This window comes from Dipodomys merriami, unplaced genomic scaffold (assembly GCF_024711535.1).
Source record: "Dipodomys merriami isolate MVZ:Mamm:240054 unplaced genomic scaffold, mDipMer1.0.p SCAF_38, whole genome shotgun sequence".
Classification (NCBI taxonomy): domain Eukaryota; kingdom Metazoa; phylum Chordata; class Mammalia; order Rodentia; family Heteromyidae; genus Dipodomys; species Dipodomys merriami.
Window position 1 is genome coordinate 8,177,511 of NW_027205381.1, and position 27,557 is coordinate 8,205,067.

A 27,557-nucleotide genomic window follows, 5' to 3' on the forward strand; every position below is an offset into this window, starting at 1 on the left:
GAGTAACAGACAAGCCTTTGGGGGAGTTTAGAAGGGAAAGGGAACAACAAAACATCTCAGAAGCCATACGACATCAACAACTGCACAGATAGATTGGGAACATAAAACCTGCTACCAACAACCCAAATTTACAAATAAAGACTGTCTAGTTGGTTCGTTTGTTTGTGATACTAAGGTTTGAGCTCTAGGCTTGCTAAGTAGGTACTTGAGCCATACCTGCAGGTTTTTTTGCTGAAGTTATTTTTGAGATAAGTCCTCTCTGGGGTGGGGTGGGGCTGGGGGTGGGGAAGAGTGTTGGCCTGGTTCAACCTGGACTGTCATCCTGCTATTTACACCTGGATTAACATGCACATACCACCAAACCCAGTTATTGTTTGGATTTTAATAACTTGTTATCTAGGCTGGTCTTAAACTCTGATCTTCTCAATCTCTGCTTGCTGAAAAAGGGAGATTACAGGCAGGAACCACTGTACCCAGCTGAAGTCTTTTTAAAAATTTTCCTTCAACACTAGAACTCACAGGTATAAGCAGAAACTTTTTTAAATGAGTCCCAGAGCCACAGCAGCTAGGAGAGAGACTTGACAGATGGAATTACATCAAAATAAAAAGGTTTTGCACAGCAAAGGACATACAGAATTATAGAAATGATGGGACAAAAGGTGAACTAATTCAGTAGTGATACTCACTAGACACTATGTTGAAAATGAACCATACAACTTGTGGGGGAGGGGGGTCGGAAGGGGAAAGGACTGGGAGAAAACAAGGGAAGAGGTGACATTGTTCAACAAGAAATGTATTTATTACCTGAACTATGTAACTGTAACCCCTCTGTACATCACCTTTACAATAAAACTAAATAAAGTAAAATAAAAAGGACATACTTACTAAATTAGAAAGGAGTTAACAGACTGAGAGAAGATCTTTGCCAGCATTATATCTGATAAAGGCCTAATGTCCAAAATATACAAGGAACTCAAGAAACTAACTTCTTCCAAAGATAATAACCAATCACTAAATGGGCAAAGGAGCTAAGGAGAGACTTCTCAGAAGGAGAGACAAGAATGACAAAGAAACACATGAGGAAATGCTCATCATCCCTGGCCATAAAGGAAATGAAAATCAAAACAACTCTGAGATCCCATTTCATCCCAGTTAGATTGGCCAACATTGTAAACTTGAACAACAACAAATGTCGGCAGGGATGTGGGGAAAAGGAACACTACTGCACTATTGGTGGGAATGTGAACTAGTATAACCACGCTGGACAGCAGTCTGGAGGGTCCTCAAAAAAAATAGACCTAGATCTTCCCTATGACCCAGCCATACCACTCCTGGGCATCTACCCAGAATATCTGGATCCAGGACACCATAAAGACCTTTGCACATCCATGTTCACTGCTACACTATTCACAACAGCCAAGGTATGGAAAGAGCACAGATGCCCTACAAAAGATGAGTGGAGTGCCAGGCGCCAGTGGCTCACTCCTGTAATCCTAGCTACTCGGAAGGCTGAGATCTGAGGATCTCGGTTCAAAGCCAGCCCGGGCAGAAAAGTTCATGAAACTCTTATCTCCAATAAACCACCAGAAAACTGGAAGTGGCGCTGTAGCTCAAGTGGTAGAGTGTTAGCCTTGAGCTGAAGAGCTGAGGGACAGCGCTCAGGCCCAGAGTTCAAGGCCCATGACTGACAAAAAAAAAAAAAGATGAGTGGATCCAAAAAATATGGTAGCTATACACATAGAGTTTTACAGAGCCATTAGAAAGAATAATATTATGTCATTTTCAGGAAAATGGATAGACCTAAAACAAATCATGTTAAGTGAGATAAGACAAGCTCAGAGAGACAAACAGCAATGTTTTCTCTCGTATGCAGAAGCTAGATCTAAAATACACTGGGACATGGTAAATTATACAGGACTCTAGACATTCATGCATAGTGAGACCAAAAGAAGACCCTTAGGATAAGAACAAAGGTGCAATGCCTATGTGTGTCTGATCATATAAAATAGTATTTACTGGAATGAACTTCAGGATATGGAAACAAGAGATTTTTTTCCTTTGTTGCTATTTTTGTTTTCTTTTTTTCTTGTTTGTTTTGGGGTCTTTGGGAAGGTAAGAAGGGCACAGAAATGGAGGGACAAAGGGTGAACAAATGCGTCAGTGGTACTCACTAGACACTACGTTGAAAATGAACTATACAACTTGTGTGGGGATGAGGATGGGACGGAAAAACTGGGAGAGAATGAGAGAAGGGGTGGCACTGTCCAAAAAGAAATATACTCTTTACCTGACTTAATGTAATTGTAACCCTTTTGTATATCACCTTTATAATAACAATAAAAATATTAAAAAAAATCTTTCTTCACCTTTCCCATACTACCAAAATCTGTGAAGAGATGAAACCTATTTTCAGCCAGACCCCCTTCTCTGGTCACTAACTCAATGCAAGAAACAGGAGAACTTGAAAATTGGTCTGGGGTGGAGGTAGAGGTAGGGAAGACACTGCAAGGTGAGCTTGGCCCGTGTAATCTTTGATTTGTATACTCAACTCAGAGTCCTTTCTATTTCTCAATCTTCATCTGAAGACATTCTTAGGTTTAGAACAGTCTCAACCATGTTAAAATTATCTGAAGAGCTTCAACCCTTAGTGATACCTGGATACCAAACAGTATAATTGACTCAGAACTTTGATATGTGTCTAGAGTATGTACACACCCACCCACCCCCCCACACACACACATACACACACACACACACACACACACACACACACACACACACACACACACACACACACGCATACAATCCGTCCTTGATATCCATACCTGTATACAAACAGACTCTGGTTCTATATCCAATGACTCACAGATTGAAAATTTTCAGAAAAAAACTGTACAGACTGAACCTATACAGACTTTTTCCTTGTCATTTCTTCTAAACAACATAGTAAAATACCTATTTATATAACATTTGCATCGTACTATCATGAAGATTCTAAAACCAAGCATGATAGTGTACAGTTGTAATCCTAGCACACAAGGGACTTAATCGGGAAGATGGTGAGTTTGACAGAGAGTTCAAGGCCAGCCGGGTTATGTAGTGAGCCCCTGTGTTAAAAATCAACCTGCCCCCCAAGAAAAACCCCAAAGCCAAAAATAAATAAAAACAGTTTAGAGATCATTAGATCAAATTATGAAAGAGTATGTTCACAGATTATCTGCCAATATTATATGATTTCATTATAAAAAATTTTGATATAAGGTCTTACTATGCAGCTCAGGCTGTCCTCAAACTTGAGATCCTCCTACCTTCTGAGTTCTGAATTACAGGCATGTGCCACCACACCTGCAAATGCCATTTTACCAAAGGGACTTGAGTGTCTGAGAACTTGCTATCCTTGCAGGACCTGAAACCAAGTTTCTAAGGATAACTGGATGTATCTGATCATCCAGTATTCTAACAGGCAGCCAAAACAAACAATAGAATTACCTTAAAATGAAGAAAGTCTATTTATTTTCCAGTGTCTGTACTAGTGGCTCCTGACTGGAGGTAATGACTTTGCAGGGAACATTGGAAAAAGTCTAGAAGGATTCTGGTTGTCATGATGACAGGATAGAAGAAGAGGATACTACTGGCGCCCAGTGCAGGGAGCCTGATACTTCCAGGCTATACAGTTCATGAGCCTTTTCAAATTGCCACAGATCTTACCTAATTTATCTCAACTGAGCTGGCAATGACATTATGAGGGTGGCACCAACTTACAGGAACATAGTATCAACTAGGTAGTGTCAACAACATACCAACTGTTGTATACATACAACGACAACAAGGTTAGGGGCATTTTTCTCTTTAAAACAAAATCACCTTATAACTTATACCTGGATGGTCTTCAAGATGAGTACAGTAGACACCAAAATGTAACTGGGCAAAGAACTCATATTTCTTGCTTATAGAGTGCATTTTATTCTTACCAAACATTCCAATGATATATTAAAATTCTCTGGCTACCACAAGTTGTAGGGTCCCTGGGCCAGGGGGTCTTGTGTTACAGTTTCTACTCCAGACCTGCTGGAGGGTAGCAGGCAGTTATAGGGATTTGTGGGGTTTGGGGTGAGGAGTGGTACCTGTATTTGTAGCCCCGCAGGACTCTCTGGATTCTGACTGCTGCTCCGTCCAGGGCCTGGCCGCGCTGAATCTCCAGTAGGGTGTCCTGGTGATCCTGAAGGTGGGAGTGAGGCCATCATGTGGCCGCCCCTCCAACAGCCCCCAGCCCTGCCTGGAGCCAGGACTTTGTCTCCAGAGGTCTCTTAGACTTCTCCCAAAGGGACAAGTGCAGAACTGGTCCTCCCATTGATTCTGATGTGGCTCAAAGAGGGAACTGTAATTATATAACCCACACATCTGATAGCCTTCACTTCTGCTCTGGAGAAATCCAAGGGTAGGTCAGAAAATGTCCAAAAATGTAAGAGATATTTGCCTCTGACTGCTCAACACACCATGCTTGTTTCAATATCAAAATATTTTGGGCTGGGAAGGTGGCTCAGTGGTAGAGCGCTTGCCTTGCATGCATGAGGCCCTGGGTTCGATTCCTCAGCACCACATAAGCAGAAAAAGCTGGAAGTGGCACTGTGGCTCAAGTGGTAGAGCTAGCCTTGAGCTGAAGAGCTGAGGGACAGCGCCCAGACCCAGAGTTCAGGCCCCAACCAAAAAGATATATATTTGTCATCACCTATAAGAGGATTCATGGCACAAGGAGTGTGTGTATATGTGTGTGGGGGGGTGTGCGCACGCCTGCGCATATTGTCTGGGAAGTCATGTTGCTTCTTCCTGCCTGCCTGGTTTCAGGACCCCAAATAGGCCTTAGCGATGCACAGACAGATTCTAGGCTGGAGAGCTGAGGCTGGACTGGGTGTGGATGGGCTGTGTCAAAGGGGAGGGAGTGGAAGTGAGGAGAAGATAGAGATCCAGCAAGCCACAGGCCTCCTCCTGTAGGCACCTCCACCTCCCTCCTCACTGTATTCCCCCTCTCAAGGTTCAGGGGCCTTCAAACTGATGACAACGGATTCCCTGGGGTCTCACCTTTAAGAAAACTTTGGTCTTTCCCATCTTCCAGTCTCTGTCTGTTGGCAGGCACACATCCAGGATGCGCAAGGTCATCTGACGGAACTTGTCTTGAAGCTGCAGAGGAGAACAGTGGGCTGGGCTGTCCTAACAGAGACTCTGGGAGGGCAAGGAATGGGGGGGGGGAACAATCCCTCCCCAGGGGAGCTGTGTCTTCCTCTTCCTGTCACAGGCTTCACATCAGGGGAAGTCCTGATGGGCACAAGTACAACCAATATTTCAGTGCAAGTAGAGAGTGAGGGTTCTAGCCGGGCACAGGTCATCTGGGCATTCTGAGGGCCTGGGGCCTCCGTGCATGGTGGGACACTTGGCCGCAAGGTTGCTCAGACTTCAGGATGGCTGATGGCTTCAGAAAGAAAGTGAAGGATCTCCCCACCCACAGAGTTTCCCTAGCATTCCTCAGCTGCCTGACCCTTTTCCATTAGGAGAGCTAGCCTTTTTGCAGTAAACTTTCAGACATGTGGACAGACACCTGCGTGACCCTTGCCCCCCCCAACTTCAAAGCACTGAGAGATTAAGAGACAGCAGAGGACAAAGGGCAGACAGACAGGGTCTGTAGAGCGTGAAGGGTCCAGGGATGGTGCTGGGCATCTAGAGGGCAGCAGGGAGACCCCCTGGGGTTGAGGATCTGGAGATGCTGGAGGGGGAGTAGACGGTGGGGCACGCACCTGTGTGCGCTCAGTGCTGGGCAGCAGCACTCGGAAGCGGTAGGTGAATTCCTCAAACGTGTAGCGGATGGGGAAGCCTGACTTGCGGATGTGCACCGTCTCCATCATGCCCGAGTAGCGCAGCTGCTGAATGCACAGCTCCCGGTCGAAGAGCTGTGGAGGGAGGCACAGGAACGGAGGAGGAAGGCCCACTTGGCCCCACCACTCCACCATGGTGACTGCTCGGAGGGCACACCCCCCAGGGGCACAGGGGCCCCCACAGAGACAAGAAGTAAACAAATGCTTCATTGAATGAAAACGATATTTCAAAGAATGCAGTGGAAGCGGCTGAAAGTCTGTGATGTGTTTCCTGTTAGAAGATCATACGCCTAGCTACCCAGGAGGCAGAGATCTTAGGGTCGCAGTTTGAAGCTATTCCAGGCAGGAAAATTGGTGAGGCTCTTCTTCCCAATTAACCACCAAAAAGCTGGAAGGGAAGCTGTGGCTCAAGTGGTAGAAAATCAAGCAAAAATGCAAGGCCCTGAGTTCAAGCCCCAATACTGGCACCAAAACCAAAACAAGACCGAAACAATCCCACCATAGTACCATAATTTTCAAGGCATGCAATGCACTAAACAAAAATGCCATTTGTATATGCTTCTGAAGATGCCTTCAAGTGTCCCCTCCCCAGATGGGCACAGGAGAGCTGGTGGTAGCCACTGGCTGTGGGGAACTGAGCTGTCCTCTGCTATGAGGTGGTGTGGCTAGCAGAAAGGAATTTGGCATGATAGTTTTCCCTAGAGCTTCAGGCTTCCCTACTGGCCCCAAGACTGTCAAGCTTGTGTTCTGGAATGCCTTGGCCTGGCACCAGGGTAGACACCCTGTTACAGGGCAAACGCACTAACAGGTACTTTTGCCCCTCCCCCCCCCCCATTAGTGTTGAGTAGGTAGTCAATAGCTATTTATCAAATGTTTTCTGTAGGCCTGTGCGTTTCTCATTTAATCTCTACAGCAGCTTCTGTGGTGGGGTTGACTAACTGGTTCTGATTAAAAAAATGAGGTATTAGCCAGGCCCTGGTGGCTCACGCCTATAATCCTAGCTACTCAGAGACTGAAATCTGAGGATCGTGGTTCGAAGATAGACTCTTATCTCCAATAAACTACTCAGAAAAAGCCAGAAGTGTCACTGTGGCTCTAGTGATAGAGTGCTAGCCTAGAGCCAAAGAAGCTCAGAGACAGCACTTAGGCCCTGAGTTCAGCGCCCTCTCCCATCTATTCTTCAGTGCCTGGGCAGGCTTCAGAGCCCAAACCTGCTGGGCTCCTTGGTGTGGCCTTCCCCTCCATACTTCACACCAAGCATCTGCCCCTGCTGAGGTCCTCACTAGAGACACTGCCATAGAGTCTGAACCTCAGTTTGGGCTTGCCTGCCTGCCTTGCAGTTCCCAAGGTGAGCAGTAGTGACACGTGCAGGACTCTCTGTGAGTACTGTGATCTTTCCCACTGGTTAAGGAACAAAAGACGTTGTCTAACATCTGCTATACCTGAAAGGAAGCTTCATGAGACAGCCCCAGCTACATCTTTATAACTACATCTCTATAACTACATCCTTTTCAAATGGCACCTCATTTAATATAATATATATTTTTATTCCCTTATGGGATTTTGTGAAGTTATCTTGTGTCCTTTATCTTCTTGTTCTGAGCAGTCCCTGTGCTTGTCCCTGTGCTTGTAGCTTCTGATTCTACAAATTGACCATCCCAAGTCCCCTAACCCCTCACCACACACATGTGAAGTAAGCCCCTCCTGGTCTTAGCCACCGAGGATGACATTAGCTTGTGAAGCCCTACTCCATTCCTATGGGAAGAGTGAGTCTGATTTTATGGAAGAGAAAGTCAAGACGCATAGAAGCCAAGAGCCTGGCCAGGTGCACATAGTGCATGGTGGAAGGGCTTGGAAAACTCCTATCAGGGAGCTCGGAAGCCCTTCAGGTCACTGCCTGTGACGACCTATGCTGATTCTGCCTCAGTGTCCTTATTTCAAGCAAACAACCATGACCCTAGATACTCAGACTTAGCCTCTTCCTCCCTCCCTGGGCTCATCTTCCCTTAATTACCAGTGGCTTCTTGTACTCGTTGGGTTTGATGCAGCGGATGAAGTAGGGCTGGCAGCTGGTCAGGATTCTCATCAGTTGCTCCAGGGACTGCTTGAACTGGCCAGCTAAGGTGGAGGGCCGCTTGGTGGAGTCTGTAGGCTATGGGCAGAAGCACAGGATGGCAGTGGGGGTGGGCTGGGACACAGTGAAGGCTCATTCATCCATCCACTCACACATTTGTTCATTTACTCTTCCACACAGGTATCCCAGGGCCTGCTGTGTGCAGACGCCTTCAGTGTGGGGACTCATTGGTGCATAAATAATGTTCCTTGGGCACATCAGCCAGGTCTTGAGCCCTCCCTTTAGGAGGCACGGGGGGTTCTGAGGGCCCTGGGAGCACACCTTGAACAACTGGCTCCCTGCCTTTGCCTGGCGGACTGTGCCATGGCCCAGCTTGGTCTCTGCTGACTCCAGATCGAATATTTTCCTCAGGAACTTGTTTTTCGAGGAGTGAATGAGGGCGAGGATATCTGTGCTCAGTACATCTCGGTTCTTCTCCAGGAAGCCTGTGGGGACACCATGGACCACCCATCAGATCAGCTGAGCCATGCCTTCACTCCATAGGGACCCCACGACGGCCTGCCGAAACCATGCTGTCAGCCCCTCCACCAGGCAGCGGGTTCGTTGTCTCTACCTACGACTTCTACACTCTCAGTCTCTTAGCTCTCCAAACCACCTTCACCCTGTCTCTAAGTGGACACAATTCCTCTGCCTTTGGGGACTTGCAGAATGCTGCTAGAGCTGGGGGATTCTCTAATCTGAACACTGAGCTTCCAGAAAGGGGAGTGGAGAGAACAGTGTGGTCATCAGAATAGTATCCCCCTCAAAAAATTCAAAGTTAAGAAGTTAACCCTTAGTACATTAGAAATATAGAAGAATGACCTTAAAGAGGTAAGAGCTAGGTGCCAGTGGCTCAGACATGTAATCCTAGCTAATCAGAAAGCTGAGATCTGAGGATCTCAATTTGGAGTCAGCCTGGACAGGAAAGTTTGTGAAACTCTTATCTCCAAGTAATCACCAAAAAGCCAGAAGTGTAAACACAGTTTAAGTGGTAGAGAAGAAAAGCTAAGGGACAGGGCCCAGGCTTTGAGTTCAAATCCCAGTACCAGCACACACAAACACAACAAAAGAGAGATAAGGTAATCATAAGGTAATCTTATGAGGTTATGAGGGCACCCTGACCAGGGTGACTTGGGTCCTTGTCAGAAGAGGTCACATGAAGACATAGATGTGAGCAGAAGGACCATGCAAGAACATAGGCAGAAGACAGCTATACAAGGAGAGAGGGCTCAGAAGAACCCAGCCCTCTGACCTTGATCTCAGGCTTCCAGCATCCACATCTGTGAGACATTTATTTCTGTGGCTTTTGTCATGGCTGCCTTAGCTGACTAAGACAAGTACAGATCCAGGGGTGGGGTTCTATTCTCCAGCCAAGAATGGCCAACATTGAAGTAGATACAGAACCACACTGAGAAGGTGCTGAAGCTGTGTTGCTTATGACAGCCAGGCTAGAGGAGATCCCTAAAGATATGACCTTGAACTGTGCCCTTTCACTCTGTCCTGCCTAAGTGACCTACCTCTGAATGGCATTCTTTGTGCACATCTGCACAGCCTTGTATATAGAGAGGAAAGGTTCTATTTGCACTTCTGCCTGCAGGGGGAAGCACCCAGGGACGGGACAGTGCCAAGTGCTCAGTGGGAGCAGGGAGTCCTCCCAAAGTTGGGAACCAGGGAGGGGCATGCCCTGAGAGGAACAAAGGCAGCACCAGACCACCCCAAGAAGAGGCACCATCGAGCCCCTTTTAGGCCATGTGCACAGTGGCTCAGGCTGGAGCTGTTGAGCGAGTGGTAGAATGTTAGCCTTGAGCTAAAGCCTCAGGACCCAAAAGCAAAACAAAACAAAATCCAGCTTTGATTCATCCATGGAGTGTGGGTGGACTCAGAGTCTGTTTGGGGTTCTAGGAGCTTTCTTTCTTAAATGTCTAGCATCTGGATCTGGCAGGAACCTTGATGGAGCTACCTCCTTTTCTCCATGGAATGTTGCCTCCTGGAACCTCACCTCACCTACATGAACCACCATCCCTTCCTGCCACTTATATCATCAAACAAACATTGCACAAGGTCTCCCCTGCATTTGTCTCTAGTTGAACTGATCAGATCGCCTCCTCCTTTCTCTTTCTTTTTTTTTTTGGGGGGGGGGTCCGGTTGTGGGGCCTGAACTCTGGCGCTGTCTCTCAGCTCTTCAGCTCAAGGCGAGGGCTCTACCACTTGAGCCACAGCGCCACTTCCGGCTTTTTTTCTTTTTGCTTATGTGGTGCTGAGGAATCGAACCCAGGGCCTCATGCATGCAAGGCAAGCGCTCTACCACTGAGCCACCTTCCCAGCCCCAACTCCTCCTTTCTCCACTCACCCACAGAGTGGCACTGCTGGCAGTAATGTCAGCGCAGCGGCCCAACTCTCCTCACCACTGGTCAGTCACGCTTCTCTTTTAAGCACACCAGTAGGTTGACCACCTCACTCCTTTGTTTCTCTACTCAAAGCCATTATTGATCCTACCTCAACATATGCCACAGGCAACTCAAGGTGCATCAGAGACAAAAGGAAAAGCTGAGCCTGAACCCTCTTGGAAGAACATGTATTCCACATGACATTCAATTGGACACTGAAATTAAAATTAAAAGAGCAAGTAGAGAAATTGAACTCTGTGTGTGTGTGCCTGGGTGCATGTGTGTGCACACATTGCACATACATACACTAGTGCCAGAGCTTGAGCTACAAGCTTGTGTTCTTGCTCACAGCTGGCACTCTACCACTTTAGCCATGCTGCCAGCTCATCATTTTGCTGGTTAATTAGAAATAGTAGTTTCACAGACTTTTCTTTCCTATGCTGGCTTTGAGCCATGATCATCTGATCTTAGCCTCCTGAATAGCTAGGATTATAGGTGTGAGCCACTTGGTCCCAGGCTTGAGAAGTTCAACTTGTTTAGAATGGAAAACTTTTGTGCTTCAGAGGACTCCCTCAAGAAAGTGAAAAGATAGTCCTCAGGACAAGAAAAGATTTACAAGTCACAATTCTGATAAAGCACTTTTGTCCAGAATATATAAAGTACGGTTGCCACTCAAAAGCAAAAAAAAGAAAAAGAAAAAGAAAACGGATTTGAACTGCCATTCTTCTCAAGAAAGTACAGCAATAGCCAATAGGTACTCAGAAAGATACTCCATTAGCCATTAGCAACCAGAGAAATGCAAATTTAAAAAATCGCATTGATTTATTTCTTCCAATCTACTAGGATACTTAAAACCAAAAAATAAAAAAGACAGATGATAACATGTGTTGATGAGCATGTAGAAAAGTTACATATACTGCTGGTAGGACTGCAGATATAGCCACTTCAGAAAAGAGTTTAGTGAGTCTTCAAAAAATTAAACATTGCCAGGCTCAGTGGTTCACACTTGCAATCCCAGCTACTTAAGAGGTGGAGATTCGGAAGATCACAGTGGTAGGCCAACTCAGGCAAAAAGTTGTTAAGTCCCCATCCCAATCAATAAATCAGGCATGATTATTCACACTTATCCCAGCTACATAGGATGTTGTAGTAAGGAGGATCATGGTTTAAGGCCAGCTCCAGGGGAAAACTCAAGACTCTACCTGGAAAATAACTAGAGAGTGAGTTGCATGACTCAGTTGCCTGTCTAACAAGCAGGAGGCTTGCTAGACAGTTAAAAAAAAAGAAACATAGATAGATAGAAATAAAATAAATATAGTGTTAATGTATAACTCAAGAATTCCACTTCTAAGTATCTATATTCAGAAGAATTATAAACATACATCCCCACAGAAAGTATACATGAGTGCATGGATGTCTACAAGCTGTATTACATAGAATAACAATGTAGAAACAACTCAACATCCGTCAGTGAAGAGATAAACAAAATGTGATATATTCACACAGTAGAATATTATTCTGCAATAAAATATCAATATGAGCTGCAACACAGATGAAGCTTGAAAATATCAGGACAGGTAAAACAAGGCCACACATGCATGCTTCTGTTTATATGACATGTACAGGCCAAACCATAGAAATGGAAATTAGCTTTTAACCTAGGGTTGAGGAAAATGGGGAGTGACAGATAGTGGGGAAGTTTCTTTCTGGGGTAATAAAAATGTTCTAAAAGTATGACAGTCATTGTATAACTCCATGAATTTGATTAAAAACCCACTGAGGAACCAGATGTGGTGGCACACATTTAGTAATTTAGTACTCAGAAGGTTGAGGCAAGAGGATTGAGAAATCAAGGTCAGCCTGTGCTGTCTCAAAAATAAAACAGAAACAAAACAAAAAATCCTACTGATCTATCCACTTGAAATGGGCAGATAATAGGATATGTGAATTATACCTCAATAGAGCTGCTGCTAAAAAGGAAAGCTATACCTGCCTAGCCCATTCCTTTCCTTCCTCCAGTAAAAGCCACACCATGCATCTCACATCCCATCACCACATCTTGAAGCAACCTGTTCTCTCAGCCTCCCTTTCCTGGTCTCCCTGAAAGCAGGTCCGGGGCTGGATGGGGTAGGAATGGAACTGAGCTCACCTTCTGCCTGGTAATACACCTCACCAGCAAAGTGGGCAATGCCAAATCTGGCATCGTGGATGTTCTTGGGTTTTAGGAAGATTTTGTTGTTGGCATGGACACTGGTCAGTTTCTGCAACATGGTTGTATCTGTTCCCTGGAAGAACCCAGATGTTCAATGAGCTGAGGTCCCAAATTCCAGGCATGAGGCCTCATTCCCATAGGACTCAGGGGGGGTCCTCTTTGGGGACAAGGCAAACTGATGACTACACTGATGATGGATTGGAGACGTGTGCAAGTGAGGGCCAACTGGGAGAAGCTGGGCCAGCTACCCTCATCACTAGCTCTCCTGTTCCACCCTTTGGACAGGCAAAAAAGCCTTCCTGCAGGAAACACTGAAGCAGGCCTTGAAGAAGAGGAGGAGGATCTGATCAGTCTTGAACTCATCTACTTATTCCTGGCAGAGATTTTGACAATCCCAGGAAAAATCGGACCAAACAAGAGAGCCCTAAGCAGGATTCCACCCAGAGGCCCTGACACATACCTGTGGGAAGCGGCTCTCTTCATCTAGCAGAGAGATGACGCTCATGGGTTTGAGTGCCAGCAGCTCCAGAGTGGGCCGGTTGTCAGTGTAGTGGATGTAGTCCCAGGTGATGTTCTCAGAGCGGTACTCCTCCTGCTCCATGGTGAACACATGCTGAACAAAAAACTGCTGCAGGTGCTCGTTGGCGAAGTTGATGCAGAGCTGCTCAAAGCTGTGGAGGAAATGCCACCGCCCGGGGTGGAGCAGGGTCAGCCTGGCCCTCCTGCAGCTAGTAGAAGCCTGCGATCACTGGCATTTCTGCAACCAATCAAATATGCAGATTCCCCTCCCCACCCTGTCCCAGATCCACCTCCCATGTACACAGAGCACTGGAGTACCTATAGATGCATACTTCCCTGCACACACCCCTGCCCTGCTCTTGTTACCTTCACTTTTCCCACCTCACGGCACACAAACTGACAGAAACAAGGTGGCCCAGTGTAGCATCGAGTCCCAGTTCAGAGCTTCTTAGGATTCTGTACAGGCCTACAGGTTCCTTTGCCAGGACTGCCTGTCCTGAGGCAGACTATCCCTAAGGGGCCAAATGGACACAAGAAGCCCTAGCCCCATGGGCAAGTGCCTTGCCCTTGAGTGAGCTTCCCGAGACCCAGTTGGGCACCTCCACACCTACCAGACTCTCACCATCTCCACCATCCTCCCACCTGCTGCTCTTCCCAGGCATCCTTCCCAGCCATATCTGATTCAAATCAGAGACTACAGAGTCATTTATTTGACCCTCTTAAGTCAGATCATGCCCTTCTGCTGCTTCAGATCCTCCCAGCTGACTTGTGTTCAGATCTAGAAGGCCACCACAGTAGAAGCGCTGGCAATCTCTCTGGACTCACTGGTGCCATCCTGTGGTCACTTTGTTTTTCTTGCAGCACCATGCCGGCTCCTGGTTCTTTCCTAGCACAGAGCCTGCACAAACTTGGTATCCCTCTTGTCTTTTCTCATGACTCATCCTGCTCCTCTTTGGGGCTCTCTCAGACATCGCTTCCTCAGGCTGCGTCACCCACTTAGGTTATACCTTATTATTCTTGAGACTGCTTGATGTGAAGTATAAGAGCCCACCATGGCTCTCATGCTTAGCACATTTTACAGAGGGTATGACCAATGCAACCCAGGGTCTTCCAGAACCTCCTTCCTAGGCTCCCACACTGCAGCTCCATCACAAAACCAGCTAAGCATCTTCTTTTAGGAAGGAGTACCCATATGCATGTAGATCTCTAGAACTAATAACTCATCCACTTCCAAAGTGTCCACAGGTATACTGGTCTACTTCTCTGTCTCTCTTGGGGCAAGAAGGCAATGGTATACTGTGCTTTAGAGTTCCTGTGCATTAGTCTTAGGCCTGCCAGTCCTGCATCCTCCTACCTGACTACAGTGAGTAAACCTCTGTCCCCACCCCCAGCATGCTAGCCCTTGGATGGCTTATATTTGACAATCCTGGACCTAAAAGGCTCTTCTAATACTGCCCCCCCCATTGTAGTGTACTGATTTGTTTGCTGGTCACAACCCTTTAACTTGTGGTTCTGCTGAGACATAGGACCAGACATGTTCTGTCTCCATGTGCTTCCTTCTAAAGTCACAAATGCCCCTAGATGAAATCATGTGATTGATTTCCACTGTCACCTTAACCTTGTATGACAGACAAGTCCTGGTTCATGAAGAGAGCTTAGGGCTCCAGAGCAGTGTCACCCTGGGGTCTCAGCCCAGCTCTCTGGGGTAGATTTTGGCTCCACAGGTAAAAGGGAGAGGTCTCTATTCCCAACAATAGTAAGGGGTGGAGTGGGATCAGAAGTAGGGATGGTCTACTCTGACTTGCTCAGTTAGAGCTGCTATTTGTTTTCCATTTCTTTTGTTGTTGTTAGTCATGGAGCTTGAACTCTGGGCCTGGGTGCTGTCCTTGAGCTCTTCAGCTCAAGGTAGGCACTCTACCACTTGAGCCACAGCACCACTTCTGGTTTTCTGGTGATTCACTGGAGATAAGAGTCTCACAGACTTTCCTGCCCAGGCTGGCTTTGAACCGTGATCCTCAGATCTCAGCCTCCTGAGTAGCTAGGATGGCAGGCATGAGCCACCAGCACCCAGTTTCATTTTCCATTTCTGAAGTTAGGACTAAGGTCTTCATACCTATTGTTCTGGAAATTCTCAAAGCCAAATATGTCCAGGAGGCCAATGGACCTCCGCACACTGTTGGGGTCCGGGGAGGGTGGTGGAAAGATGGAAGCATTAATCTTCTTGATGATCCACAGGAAGAGGTGCCCATAGATGCCCTGGGGAGACAGTGGGTGAAAGCTAACCCTTTCCCAAGTTCAACTGGAGAGGCTCTATGAGGGATGCTACCCACACTTTAAAGACAAGAAACCCAGACCAGATAGGATGAGGGATCCACCACCAGTAGGTGGGTGATCAGCAGAATGGAGGTCTACCAACAGATTTTTCCCGCTCTTTCCCGCCCCTTCAGTCCTGTACCTTGACAAAGGCATCCCTCCGATCTGCGGCCTGGGCAATGTTCAGGGGTCTAGTGACATACTCTCCGCGGATGAGGATGGTATGTTTGATTAGACAGTCTCGGAGCACCTGGTGCTGCACCTGGGAAGACAGGCAGGTGGCATTCTGTCTGTGGAGCAGGGCCTGGCCCACCGCTTGCACCAGGGCAGGAGCAGGTGCTCCTGCCATGGTTTACTCCCTCTTGTGATAAAACACCCCATGTCCAGTATATAAGGGCACAAGGGTGGGAGGTTGCCTGTACCAAGGCTAGGACAATCAGGGCCACAGGCCAGGGTCCTAGGAGTGCTGGGTACAGAGTGTGCAGGGGGTGCATCTGAGGGCGGGCCCCAACATGTTGCTCTCCTAGCATCTGGAATAAGGGCTGATACAGGAAGGGTTCTGAGACCGGGTCTCAACTGTGCCCCAACCAGAACACCTTCCCAGAGGCTGAAGGCCTAGAGGAACAAGGGGACTGTGGAAGGGCTGCCCTCCCCACACTTTGTGGGAAAGATTTAGCTAGAAAAACTCAATATTTCCAGGTACTTGCACAAAACTTAGTGAGAATTTATTTGAACTAAGAAGCTGGTAGGGTGGCTTATACCTGTCATCCTGGCTATAAGAGGTATAGGTAGGAGGCTCAGAGGTTGTCCCCAAACACAAGACTTTATTAAAGAAACAGCTGGGTGCTGCTGGTTCATTCTTGTAATCCTAGTCATATAGGAAGCTGAGATAAGAAGGATCATTGTTTGAGGCCGGCCAGATCAGAAAACTTTGAGAGACTCATTTATTGACCAATTGCTTGGCATAGTGATGCTTGACTGTCATCTCAGCGAAAAATAAAAAAATAAATGAAAAAAATAGGAGAATCATTGTTCAGGTACACAGCCAGATAGGCAGTAAGGCCCAATCTCAAAAACAACCAGGGCAAAAAAAGTGATTGGAGGCTTGGCTCTGTGGCCAGAGTGCCATGCCTGGCAAATGCAAGACCCTGAGACCAACTCCAGTACTGCCAAGAGTAAACAAAAACTAAAACTATAACACTGAACTGGTCATTTTACTATCCTCAGGGTTCCACTGTGGGCAGAAGGGTACAAAGGCTGGACTTAGACTCTGGAAGAGAGAAGAGGGCCAGTGAGGGGACCATGGGAGGACTGTAAGAATCAGAGGCGTGGCAGGGGTGCACCAGTTTGCACCCCCAAGTCTCACAAAAGCAGCAGGTAGTAAACATGATGGCCCATACCTCCAGTAACTTCATCGCAATGGGGAAGGCGGTTGACTCCATCACATCAGAGGAATCCAAGTTCTCAAACACTGCAGCTAGAGAGAGAAGCAGCTACCCTGAGTGGGAAAAATCCCCACATCATTACCCTAGAAACCACTGTCCTGGAGGTGAGCCACTGTGTCTCTGGGGGCCCTCTCTTGCAGGATGAATGTCCTCAGTGACCAGAGTCATTCGCACCCTTGCTGCAAGTGAATTGAACAGACTCGGTCACCTATGCTGGGTGAGGTCAGGGCCCCAAGCCAAGGGGAAGTTTGAAGAACTGCTGACTGATTGGAGAGAAAAGACTGGGTTGGAGTGCCCAGCAAGCACTGGTGCTGGTGGGATGGACAGGGGACAGGTATAGGAGAGGTGAAGCCACCAGCTCCTAGAAGCATTTATTTATTCAAAGAAAATAAGTATCAGGAACACTAACTATAAGTAATGATCTTCAGGCCTCTTCTCTACTTCTAGTTCTTTCTAGAAGGAAGGACCTGGTGGTTTTGAGTCAATGTCTACCTTAGAATTGATTGTCAAGCTGAAGATGAGGTTTAGTTTTCTTTTGTAAACTTAAAAAAAATTGTGAGGCTGGGTGTCGGTGGCTCACGCCTATAATCCTAGCTACTCGGGAGGCTGAGATCTGAGGATCACAGTTCAAAGCCAGACCAGGCAGGAAAGTCCATGAGACTCTTATCTCCAATTAACCATCAGTAAACTGGAAGTAGTGCTATGGCTCAAGTGGTAGAGTGCTTGCTTTGAGCTGAAGAGCTCAAGGACAGTGCCCAGGCCCAGAGTTCAAGCCCCACAACCGACAAAAAAATAAAATGTGAAATGAATCCTGCAGATAAAAAGTTTACCAGTCAGAAAGGGCTGCCAGGCAACAGTGGCTCATGCCTGCAATCCTAGCTACTGAGGTGGCTGGGATCTGAGGATCATAGTTTGAAGTCAGCAGGAAAGTCTGTGAGACTTTTACCTCCAATGAACCACCAATGAGCCAGAAGTGGAGGTGTGGATCAAATTGGTATAACGTCAGCCTTGAGCTGAAAGGGCTAAAGGAGAACGCCCTGACCCTGTACTAGCACACACAAACAAAACCACAGAGTGTTGTAATGACTAAAGTCATCACCTTGTGACAGTGACTACACCCTAACAGACTCAGCTAACATCGGAGCCAGGCATCTGTCCTTTTGGATAAGCGGATGCTTTTCTAGAGGTAACCATGCTCCTTATTTTAATGGAAACTACTTCCATGCTTTTCATCATGTTTTTGTCACCTCTGTTAGAGTCCCACACTGCATTTAGCTTTTGCTTCCCTGGATGCAGTGCCCAGTGCAACTGATAGATAGCAAGTCAACCCCCAGCTGCTACTCATCTGGAGTAGATATTCTGATATAGTATAAAATAATGTGTGTCTGTCTCACTGACTGCTCCAAAGCCGTTTCCTGAATGCAAGTTGTCTTCCCTATTGCTGTCTTTCTCTCTTTTAGAGCTCCTGTAAAAGATGTGCTGTGTTTTTTTTTTTTCATTCCTTTTCTTCAGGTGTCCACTTTCTGTGTCTCCTGGAATCTCAAGGCCTATTCAAACTTTTCTTTTAGCTCTAACATTCCCTTGGCTGCTAAATGCAGCCACATTTTTAAGGTTAAACTTTCTACATGGTGCCTTTAAAAATATGCAATCTTCCTTTCTTCCCTCCCTCCCTCCCTCCCTCCCTCCCTCCCTCCCTCCCTCTCTCCCTCCCTCTCTCCCTCCTTCCTTCCTTCCTTTCTTCCTTCCTTTCTTTCTTTCTTTCTTTCTTTCTTTCTTTCTTTCTTTCTTTCTTTCTTTCTTTCTTCCTTTCTTTCTTCCTTTCTTTCTCTTTCTTTCTTGTTGGTTGTGATGCTTGAACTCCTTGAGCTCTTTAGCTCAAGGCTAGCACTCTACCACTTGAGTCACAGCACCACTTCTGTTTTCCTGAGTGGTTTATTGGAGATAAGAGTCTCATGGACTTTCCTGCCCAGGCTGGCTTTGAACTGTGATCCTCAGATCTCAGACTCCTGAGTAGCTAGGATTACAGGTGTGAGCCACCAGTGCCCAGCTCTACAGTCACGTTTTAAGCTTTCCAGGCTCCTGTCCAAAATTTCAAGCTTGCTGCATCCTGAAGCCACATTTTTCAGATGTATTCTGGGATAAGGATGGACCACATGGATGGTGGGCCCCCACCCAAGATGTCCTCTTGCTGCTTCCACCCCCACTGTTATTCTGCAGCAGTGCAGAGTTTACCCATAAACTCCACATTCCCTAGGTGGAGGATGGCAGCCAGTAGCTTGCTGATGTCCCAGTTCTCAGAGTCAGAGAATAGCAGGATCTTCATGGCTGAGCGAACATGGGCATAGTCTTTGGCATCATTGAGCCCTTCATGGGACGTGCAGTTCCCCTACAAGACAAGACATCTCAGCCAATGGGGCCACCCAAAGACCCACTTCCCCCATCCAGGGGCCTTCAGGGTCAAGATGCCACTAGGACTCAGCAGAGGGCCCCCTATAAATTATAACCATGTTTGCTGTTAGTGGACCCTGAAGAGCCACATCTAGGCACAAGTTGAGAAAACAGATTAGAATAGCTGGGTATCCAAGGTCCAGGGTTTTAATCCTAGCTACTCTGGAGGCTGAGATCTAAGGATCATAGTTTGAAGACAGCCCAGGTGGGAAAGTCTGTAGAGACTCCAATGAACTACCTAAAAGCCAGAAGTGGAGCTGTGGCTCAGGTGGGAGAGCACCAGCGTTGAGAAAAGAAAAAAAAAAGCTCAGGGTCAGCACCCTTGCACTGAGTTCAAGCCCTAGGATTAGAGCAACAACAAAAAGACATATTCCCAGAGACAGAGCCCCAGTCCCATGGTTATGGCATACCAGGGCCTTGTCACCAGTGGAGGTACTTTTCTTCTATGTTCTGGAAACACTGTGGGCTCTCATTCCTTTAATAAATACTTCCAAATAAATACTTGCCAAGTCCTGGGTAATTGCTTGGAATTTACAAATGGTGAGCCACAATCCTGCCCAGCTGCTTTGCATCCAGGAGGGACAGAAGGGAAGCAAATGACCCTGTCACAGCTATTACTGGTGCTGAGACTGAAGAGGCCTGGGACAACTCCCTGAGAGGTGGAGAAAGACTCTCTGGAGGAGGTTTCTGAGAGGGTCCCTTCATGAGATCCTCAGAGAAGCATAGACCAGAGAATGGCTTCAAGGCAGGCCTCAGAGACAGGCTTTGAGGGGAAGTCATGTAAGGAGCTTGAATTTCTACTAATTAATTGTCATCAGAGGGTGACACCTTCAGATTTGTACTATGGGATGGCAGATCAGAGATCAAGACTGGCCGCATGGGAGCTCATGAAAAGACAACTGCTATGTTTCAGGAAAGGGCTGAGGAAGACTTGAGTCAGTGACCTCAAGACAGAGCATCATTCAGAACAGAGATTCCCTTCTTGTTAGGTGACATAAGTGCATAGTGGCTGTGCCCCCACCCTCTTATAGAAAGGAAGACACACTTGCAAACAAAAGCAAGGCCTTTTTTTCTGGGAGTTGACACTTTAAGGGCAAGGACAGGGGCAGGAGGCTCAGTGGTAGACCATGGATCTCCATGGCCCACAGCACAAGGAGCCCTTTGCCAGTTCAGAGAGGACCAAAGGAAAGGTTCACAGGGAATGAGCATGGGCTCTGCTTAGACATTCTGTCCAGGACAGGTCTCTGATATTCAGCAAATTGTGTTCAAACAGAAGGAACTGAAGTGGAGGAGGAAAACAAGACCCTTGTCCTATCTCAGCAGCCCACATAGAACTAGGGCACTTCTGCAGTTGCAAACCATGACTTAAGTGGACATTGGCCCTTTATCTTCTCTCTGTTCACTAGTGAGGAGCTGGATGAGGGAGGGAGACACACCATGGTCAGGTAGTGATACTCAGAAGGCATTCCCAGGCCCAGCAATGACTTCTCCTCCGCGTTCATCCCCATGAGCATACAGTAGAAGATGTGGTAATTTCGTTCCTCCAGAGCCTGGGAAGAAAGATATCCACAAAGATAGTAAGCAAGACTGTGGAGGCCATGAGGCTTTGGGTTATCATGGCTTCAGCTCTAAGGTTTCCCACCCAGGTATGGCTCAGGCTTTAGCACAAGAGCTGGCTTTTTATCCTTGATCTGGGCTTGCCACATGTCCTGCGTGTCCTGTTGTAAGAGAGTGTGTGTGTGTGTGTGTGTGTGTGTGTGTGTGTGTGTGTGTGTGTGTGTGTGTGTGTGTGTGTGTGTGTGTGTGTGTTCTGGTACTGGGGTTTGAACTCAGGGCTTAATGCTCTTGTTTAGCATGTTTGCTCAAGGCTGGTGCTCTACCACTTGAGCCACACCTCTATTCCAGCTTTGACCTGGTTCACTGAACATAGAGTCTCAAGGTTTTTTCTGCCTTGTCTGGCTTTGAACTTCTATCCTCATAATTCAGCCCCCTGAGTGGCTAGGGTTACAGGCGTGAGCCACTCGTACTCAGGTGTGTCTGGTAACTTCACTGCACCCCCCAGCACAGAAGTGGTTATGCACAAAGCCACCCAAGGCTTTCTGACTGCTCATCCCATGCTCCTTACAACCACCTTGGTGCCCCTCTGGAGAGCTGGTGCACATGGACTCACATGCACCCTCTGGGCACTGTCCCTTAGCGTTTTTGCTCAAGGATAGTGCTCGCTCTACCACTTGAGCCACAGCTCCACTTTGGCTTTTTGGTGGTTCGTTGGAGGTAAGAGTCTCACAGACTTTCCTGCCTCGGCTGGCTTCAAATCATAACCCTTAGATCTCATCTTCCTGAGTAGCTAAGATTACAGACATGAGCCACCAGTGCCCAGCTGTCCCTTGGCTTTTTTTTTTTTTTTAAGGTATCTATAGCCATACCACCCTGAACATGCCCAATCTTGTCTGATCTCCAAAGGTAAGCCTGGTCGGACCTTGTTAGTACTTCAATGGGAGACCGCCTGGGAATACCAGATGCTGTGGGCTTTTGCCCCACCCTTGGCTTTTTTTGCTCAAGTTTGGCACTTGAGCCATAGCTCTGCTTCTGGCTTTTTGGTGGTTAATTGGAGATAAGAGTCTCACAGACTTTCTTGTCCAGGCTGGCTTCAAACTGCACACCTCAGATCTTGGTTCCCTGAGCAGTTAGGATTAAGGGTATGAGCCACTAGCACCTGGTTTTGTCATTTTAAAACTAGTTATTAATGGATCCCTAACTGTACAAAGTCAAACCATCTGAAATGTATAGTGCTATGAGAGTTCTTTCCACCCTGCCTCCCTCCTCCTCAAATTTCCTCCATTCCCTTCCCAGAAGCCCTTGAAGGTCTGTGTTCCTTCCACACATCTTCAGTGACTTACAATAATCTAGAAACCATCCTTTTCTTTTGTAAAATGTTTTATTATTATTCAACTTCCTCTGTATCTATCTGTTTCTTGGTGATCCTTGTACACAGTATCTAACTACCCAGCATTCCACAGTATAGATATGTCATAATGTGTGTCTGCGTGCACACACCCACAGACTTGTGCACATGGTGCTGGGGACAGGTCTAGGGCTTCACTCATACTTAGCTATGATGTGTAAATACCACTTATCATGGACAAGGCTGTTTCTAACCTGCTGTAGAAGCTTCTCATTCCATTCTGGGTGCCATTTTAGAAGATCAATTCTATGAACTCGGCTACCACTGTGTAAGCAGGTCTGCACCTCTAGGAAGGGCACACACTGCTATCAGAGAGACTGCCACATTTGGCTATGAGATACAGGCCAAATATGTACTGAACGTGTCAGGACTCCGTAGACTTCTTGCTCTGTACGGTCCCCCCTCTTGTGTGGCTGTGAAAGTTGAATGGAATGGTGCAGGAAGTGCTGCGGGGAGGAGGACTCGCTAAGTGTGAATTTCCTCCTAGGGCTTTCCATAGTGCCCAGTGTCCACCTGTCTTCACACTCAGCCCTGTCCCCGCTGCTGGGTTTCTTGCTCTGGATTGCTGTGTCCCTGCACATGCGCTCACGCACACGCCTGTGTTAGGAGTGGCACCATTTTACAAAAGCCCCCACCCCACGGTCAGGTCGGCCCCAGCTCTGCTGCCTGGGCGCCACACACAGGACGTGGCAGGAAAGACATCTTGACCTCCCCTGCCGGCGGACCCCCAACCCAGCCGGCCCACCCTTTCCCTCCCCGCCCGTCCGCCCCCTCCCCTCACCTGCCGGCAGACCCGGGACTTCTCCAGCAGGAAGTGTTCGATGCGCGCGCCCTCGATCACGCCGCTGGGGCTGAAGTAGATGTCGATGTACTTCCCGAAGCGGGAAGAGTTGTCGTTGCGGACGGTCTTGGCGTTCCCGAAGGCTGCGGGGCGGGGGGGCGGGGGGGCGGCGGAGGGGTGGTAAGAGGAGAGCACCGACCCCCGGGAAAACCCCGCGTCGGACAGGGGCAGCGGGGCAGGGGGCAGGGGGGACAGGTTGGGGCGGTCGTCAGTCCGGCGTGGAGCTGGTGGGGCAGGGCCTGGGCACCGAGGGCCCGGGCACCGCGGGGCCTAGGTCAGGCTCGCAGCGTGGGCGCTCTGCAGGTGCACGGGCCCCAGGCTGCTGAGCGCTGGCCAGAGCATCAGGGAAGAGGCTGCGGGTCAGAGCATCAGGGAAGAGGCTGCGGGTCAGAGCATCAGGGAAGAAGAGGCTGCGGGTCAGAGCATCAGGGAAGAAGAGACTGCTGGGCAGACCCGGGCCTGCACAGGGAGTAGCCACGGATTACAGGGCTTCCTTCGGGCGGTAGCATGACTCAAAGACCCTTCTCCCAAGCCATCCTCAGGAAGGAAGGTGGTTCAACTACATTCTCTGAAGGTGCCAGTCACACCCTAACCAAAACGAAATTCATGAATAACGAATGCTGTTGTTAACAGCTGTTGCAAAATGCCCCTAAAAAGGCCTCGAAAGACAACTGTGGCAGGGTGGGCATGAGGCCCTGGGTTTCGAACAACAATTAAAGGAGACCCCAACCCTTCTATGCCTTAACTAGAGCTTTTGCCAAGGGCTTTCCAAGCTCCAGCCTGGGACATGAGCACACAGACAGCTAGCTGGGCACATAGAACGTGTGCCTGACACACGATCTCTGCGTATCAATCGATGTCAATGCCTAAATTAAGCCCCTATAACCAATGTTCTTGTTTCAAAACAAATTATGCACACGTCTCTTTTTAGCTTGTAAAGGCATCTTCTGGTAATTAGTTGGATGCTGGTGGCTCACACCTGGTACTCAGGAAGCTGAGATCTAGAGGATGGAGGTTTGAAGCCAGCCTTTGCAGAAAAGTTGGTGAAACTCTATCTCCAAAATAGCCAGCAAAAGTGGTTTGGAGGCATGGCTCAAGTGGTAGAGAACCAGCTAAGCAAGCAAGCAAAGCAAGCATGAGGCTCTGAGTTCAGCCACTGGTACCAGAAAGAAAAGAAACAAAAAGGCACCTCTTGCTTTAAACTATTTGGATATGCCTGGTCTCCACAGCATTCATAGCTGGAAGTGGAATCCTCTACCTCCCCCCAAAGCTCAGTATTCCTTAGAATCTCTCTGTGTTATTTGGTTGTTCATACACATTTCCACATGTACACACATGACTAAAACAAAATAGTAAGTACTGGAGCTAAACATAATCCCAGCACTTGGGAGGCAGAGGAAGGAGGATTTAAAGTTGGAGGCCAGCTTGGCCTACATACTGGACAGTTTTAAAAAAGAAAATCTTCTTACCAAGAAAAATGTGCTAGAGTATGTTCTACTTTGTGATATTTCATTTGTTCTAAAAGATCAATTTTATTACCCACTAATGGATTGAGATACATTTTGAAAATACCATAATTAAATAAGTCCTATGAAGGAATAGTGGTGGAATTAGTTTAGAAAATACTGCATTTTCTTCCTTCCTTCCTCCTTCCCTCCCTCCCTTCCTTCCTCTTTCTTTCTTTTTGTTCTTTCCTTCCTTCCCTTTCCTCCCTCCCTCCCTTCCTTCCTTCCTTCCTTCCTTCCTTCTTTCCTTCCTTCCTTCCTTCTTTCCTTCCTTCCTTCCTTCCTTCCTTCCTTCCTTTCTTCCTTCCTTCCTTCCTTCCTTCCTTCCTTTTTTCTTTGTACTAGTCCTGGAGCTTAAACTCAGGGCCTAGGAGCTGTCCCTGAGGTTTTGTTTGTTTGTTGGTTTGCTCAAGGCTAGCAGTCCACCACTTGAGCCACTGGTCCATTTCTGGCTAGTTTATTGGAGATAAGAGTCTCATGGACTTTCTTGCTTGGACTGGCTTTGAACCACAGTTCTCAGATCTCAGCCTCCTGTGTAGCTAGGATTACAGGCGTGAGCCACTGGCACCAGGCTGCACTCTGTCTTCTCTCAGTCTTTCTTCTTCTCTTCCTCAGGACCCCAAGGCTCAATGGATTCTCTGAGAAATGCCAGACATAAAGCTTATTTAGCTGGGCACTGATGGCCATCTATAATCTATAATCCATCTATAATCCAGCTACTCAGGAGGTTGACACCTGAGGATTGTGGTTTGAAGCCAGTTTGGGCAGGAAAGTCTGTGAGACTATTGTCTCCAATTAATGACCAAAAAGCCAGAACTGGAGCTGTGGCTCAAGTAGTAGAACACAAGCCTTTGAGGACAAAATCTCAGACCCTGAGTTCAAGCCCCAAGACTGGCACACACATACACTAAAAGCCTAGTTAACACATTGACTCAAGATAACTGGCTAAGTATCTCAATAAAGAACCTGATGCAGGAATTCTTTTTGTCAAAGGACCTAGAATAGCTTAATTGGAAAAAAAAGATTGAAATCTGAGAATACATACTTCCTGACTGCAAAACTTCCTGTAAAGCTAAGAAATGGAAGCAGTGCTTCTGTTAGTACAAAGGACAGGCAGAGTGCTATTGAACAATAGAAACCCAGACATGGACCAAAATATGTATAAACAATTGATCTTAGATGAAGATGCAAAAGCAAGTCGAAGGAGAAAGGTCTCTGACAAGCAGAGTGTAACATTTTGATACCCATATGCAAAAAAGCAGGGAAGAGAAGGAATGAAAGAGGAGAAAACAGAACAAAAGGCTAGGGGAGGATAGACTGCCCATACCTTACATCACTGAAAAAAAAAAAAACAACAAGATGAAACTGGATCATTAAACTAACTTTAAGACCTTCAAACTACAAAATATTTAGAAGAAAACATAGAAAAAGATCTTAGTTTGGCAAAGATTTCTTAGAAACCATACCAAAAGCATGATTCATAAAAGAAAAAAATGAACATTATCAACATCTGTCCTGCAAAATACATGATCAGGAGAATAAAAAGATGAGCTGTAGTCCATAGTCCATGGAGTAGTGCTTACTCATAACACTAACACTTGGGAGGAAGAAGCAGAAGGACAGAAAGTTCAAGGCCATCTGGGTGAAACTGTCTCAAAAACTGAAACAAAGCAGGAAACCTTCTTACTAGTAAAGAAATTAACTAATAAAAAAAATAGGCCTCTATGGCGAAGCCCCGTTATAATTAATATACACTAAAAAGTAAAAAAGAACGACAGGAGAATGAGACAAGCTGAGTGAGAAAGCTGAGCCCGTGGGAGCGGGGAGGGCGAATGCCAGTGAACACATGCAGAAGCACTTGACAGCGAAACCTGCTGAAATTGTTTGAAATGTCTGCAATCCCAACTTTTGGGAGGCAGAGACAGAAGTATTCCAAGTTCTAAACCAGCAAGATTCTGTCCAACAGCATGACAACAAAAACAAAACAATAACAACGAAAAAACAACAACACAAAAACATGGGTGGGAATGGGGGGGGATGGGGGAATTGGGAGAGAGTGAGGGAAGGGGTGACATTGTCCAAAAAGAAATTTACTCTTTGGGGCTGGGAAGGTGGCTCAGTGTTTGTCTTGCATTCATGAGGCCCTGGGTTCGATTCCTCAGCACCACATAAGCAAAAAGAAAAAAGCTGGAAGTGGTGCTGTGGCTTAAATGGTAGAGCGCTAGCCTTGAGCTGAAGAGCTCAGGGACAGCATCCAGACCTAGAGTTCAGGCCCCATGACCAAAAAAAAAAAAAACCCAAAAAACACAAAACACAAAACAAAACAAAACAAAAAGAAATTAACTCTTTACCTGACTCACATAACTAAAACCACGTTGTACAACAATTTTATAATAACAATAAAAATTAAAATTAAAAAAGGGAAAGATTAGAAAAACAATAGCAACAGCAAAAGATTGTTTCCTGCGGCTGTCAGCCTTGGGGCCAAAGGCCACAGAGTTCTGGCCATCCTCACCAACGACTGAACCTGGGAGACACTGTCACAGCAGGCAGGAGAGGTCACTGACTCAGAGCCTCTCCACCTACTGCAAAATGAGGCCGATGAACCTCCTGCTGTGAAGAACATCACAAGGTCTGCTTAGGGCGTTTCCCGCCCACTTGTACTTTCTTTCTTCTTCCCTTGCCCAATTGTCCATTCAGCATCTGAGTGTGAAGGTCTGTTTCACCCTTCTCTGGTTCTTCCTTATCTTCCCCAAGTGTTACTCACCCCAGAAACCCCTTGTAGAAACACAGCTATTTTTCTAGCATTCCCATAATTGATTTGATCTCAGAATCCTTTTTAAGAGGAACACTTTTACACAGATGCAAAGATCCTTAAAAAAATTCTAGCTACCAGAATCCAGAAACACATTAAAAAAAATCATACAGGGCTGGGATGGTGA

General features: G+C 47.0%; 1 protein-coding gene across 1 annotated transcript in view; it reads right to left on the bottom strand.

Annotated features, from left to right (window-relative positions):
- Myo7b (myosin VIIB) overlaps nt 1–27,557 on the bottom strand; it is a 101,533-nt gene that overhangs the window by 29,140 nt on the left and 44,836 nt on the right. The window contains exons 7-19 of the mRNA XM_069989496.1: nt 23,051–23,193; nt 20,741–20,854; nt 19,089–19,242; nt 16,812–16,888; nt 15,554–15,673; nt 15,212–15,354; nt 13,040–13,250; nt 12,517–12,652; nt 8,263–8,426; nt 7,882–8,019; nt 5,790–5,942; nt 5,080–5,178; nt 4,125–4,219 (exon numbers count right to left, since the gene is read on the bottom strand). Coding sequence (XP_069845597.1) covers nt 4,125–4,219; nt 5,080–5,178; nt 5,790–5,942; nt 7,882–8,019; nt 8,263–8,426; nt 12,517–12,652; nt 13,040–13,250; nt 15,212–15,354; nt 15,554–15,673; nt 16,812–16,888; nt 19,089–19,242; nt 20,741–20,854; nt 23,051–23,193 — 1,747 coding nt within the window. The remainder of the gene's footprint in view (nt 1–4,124; nt 4,220–5,079; nt 5,179–5,789; nt 5,943–7,881; nt 8,020–8,262; nt 8,427–12,516; nt 12,653–13,039; nt 13,251–15,211; nt 15,355–15,553; nt 15,674–16,811; nt 16,889–19,088; nt 19,243–20,740; nt 20,855–23,050; nt 23,194–27,557) is intronic.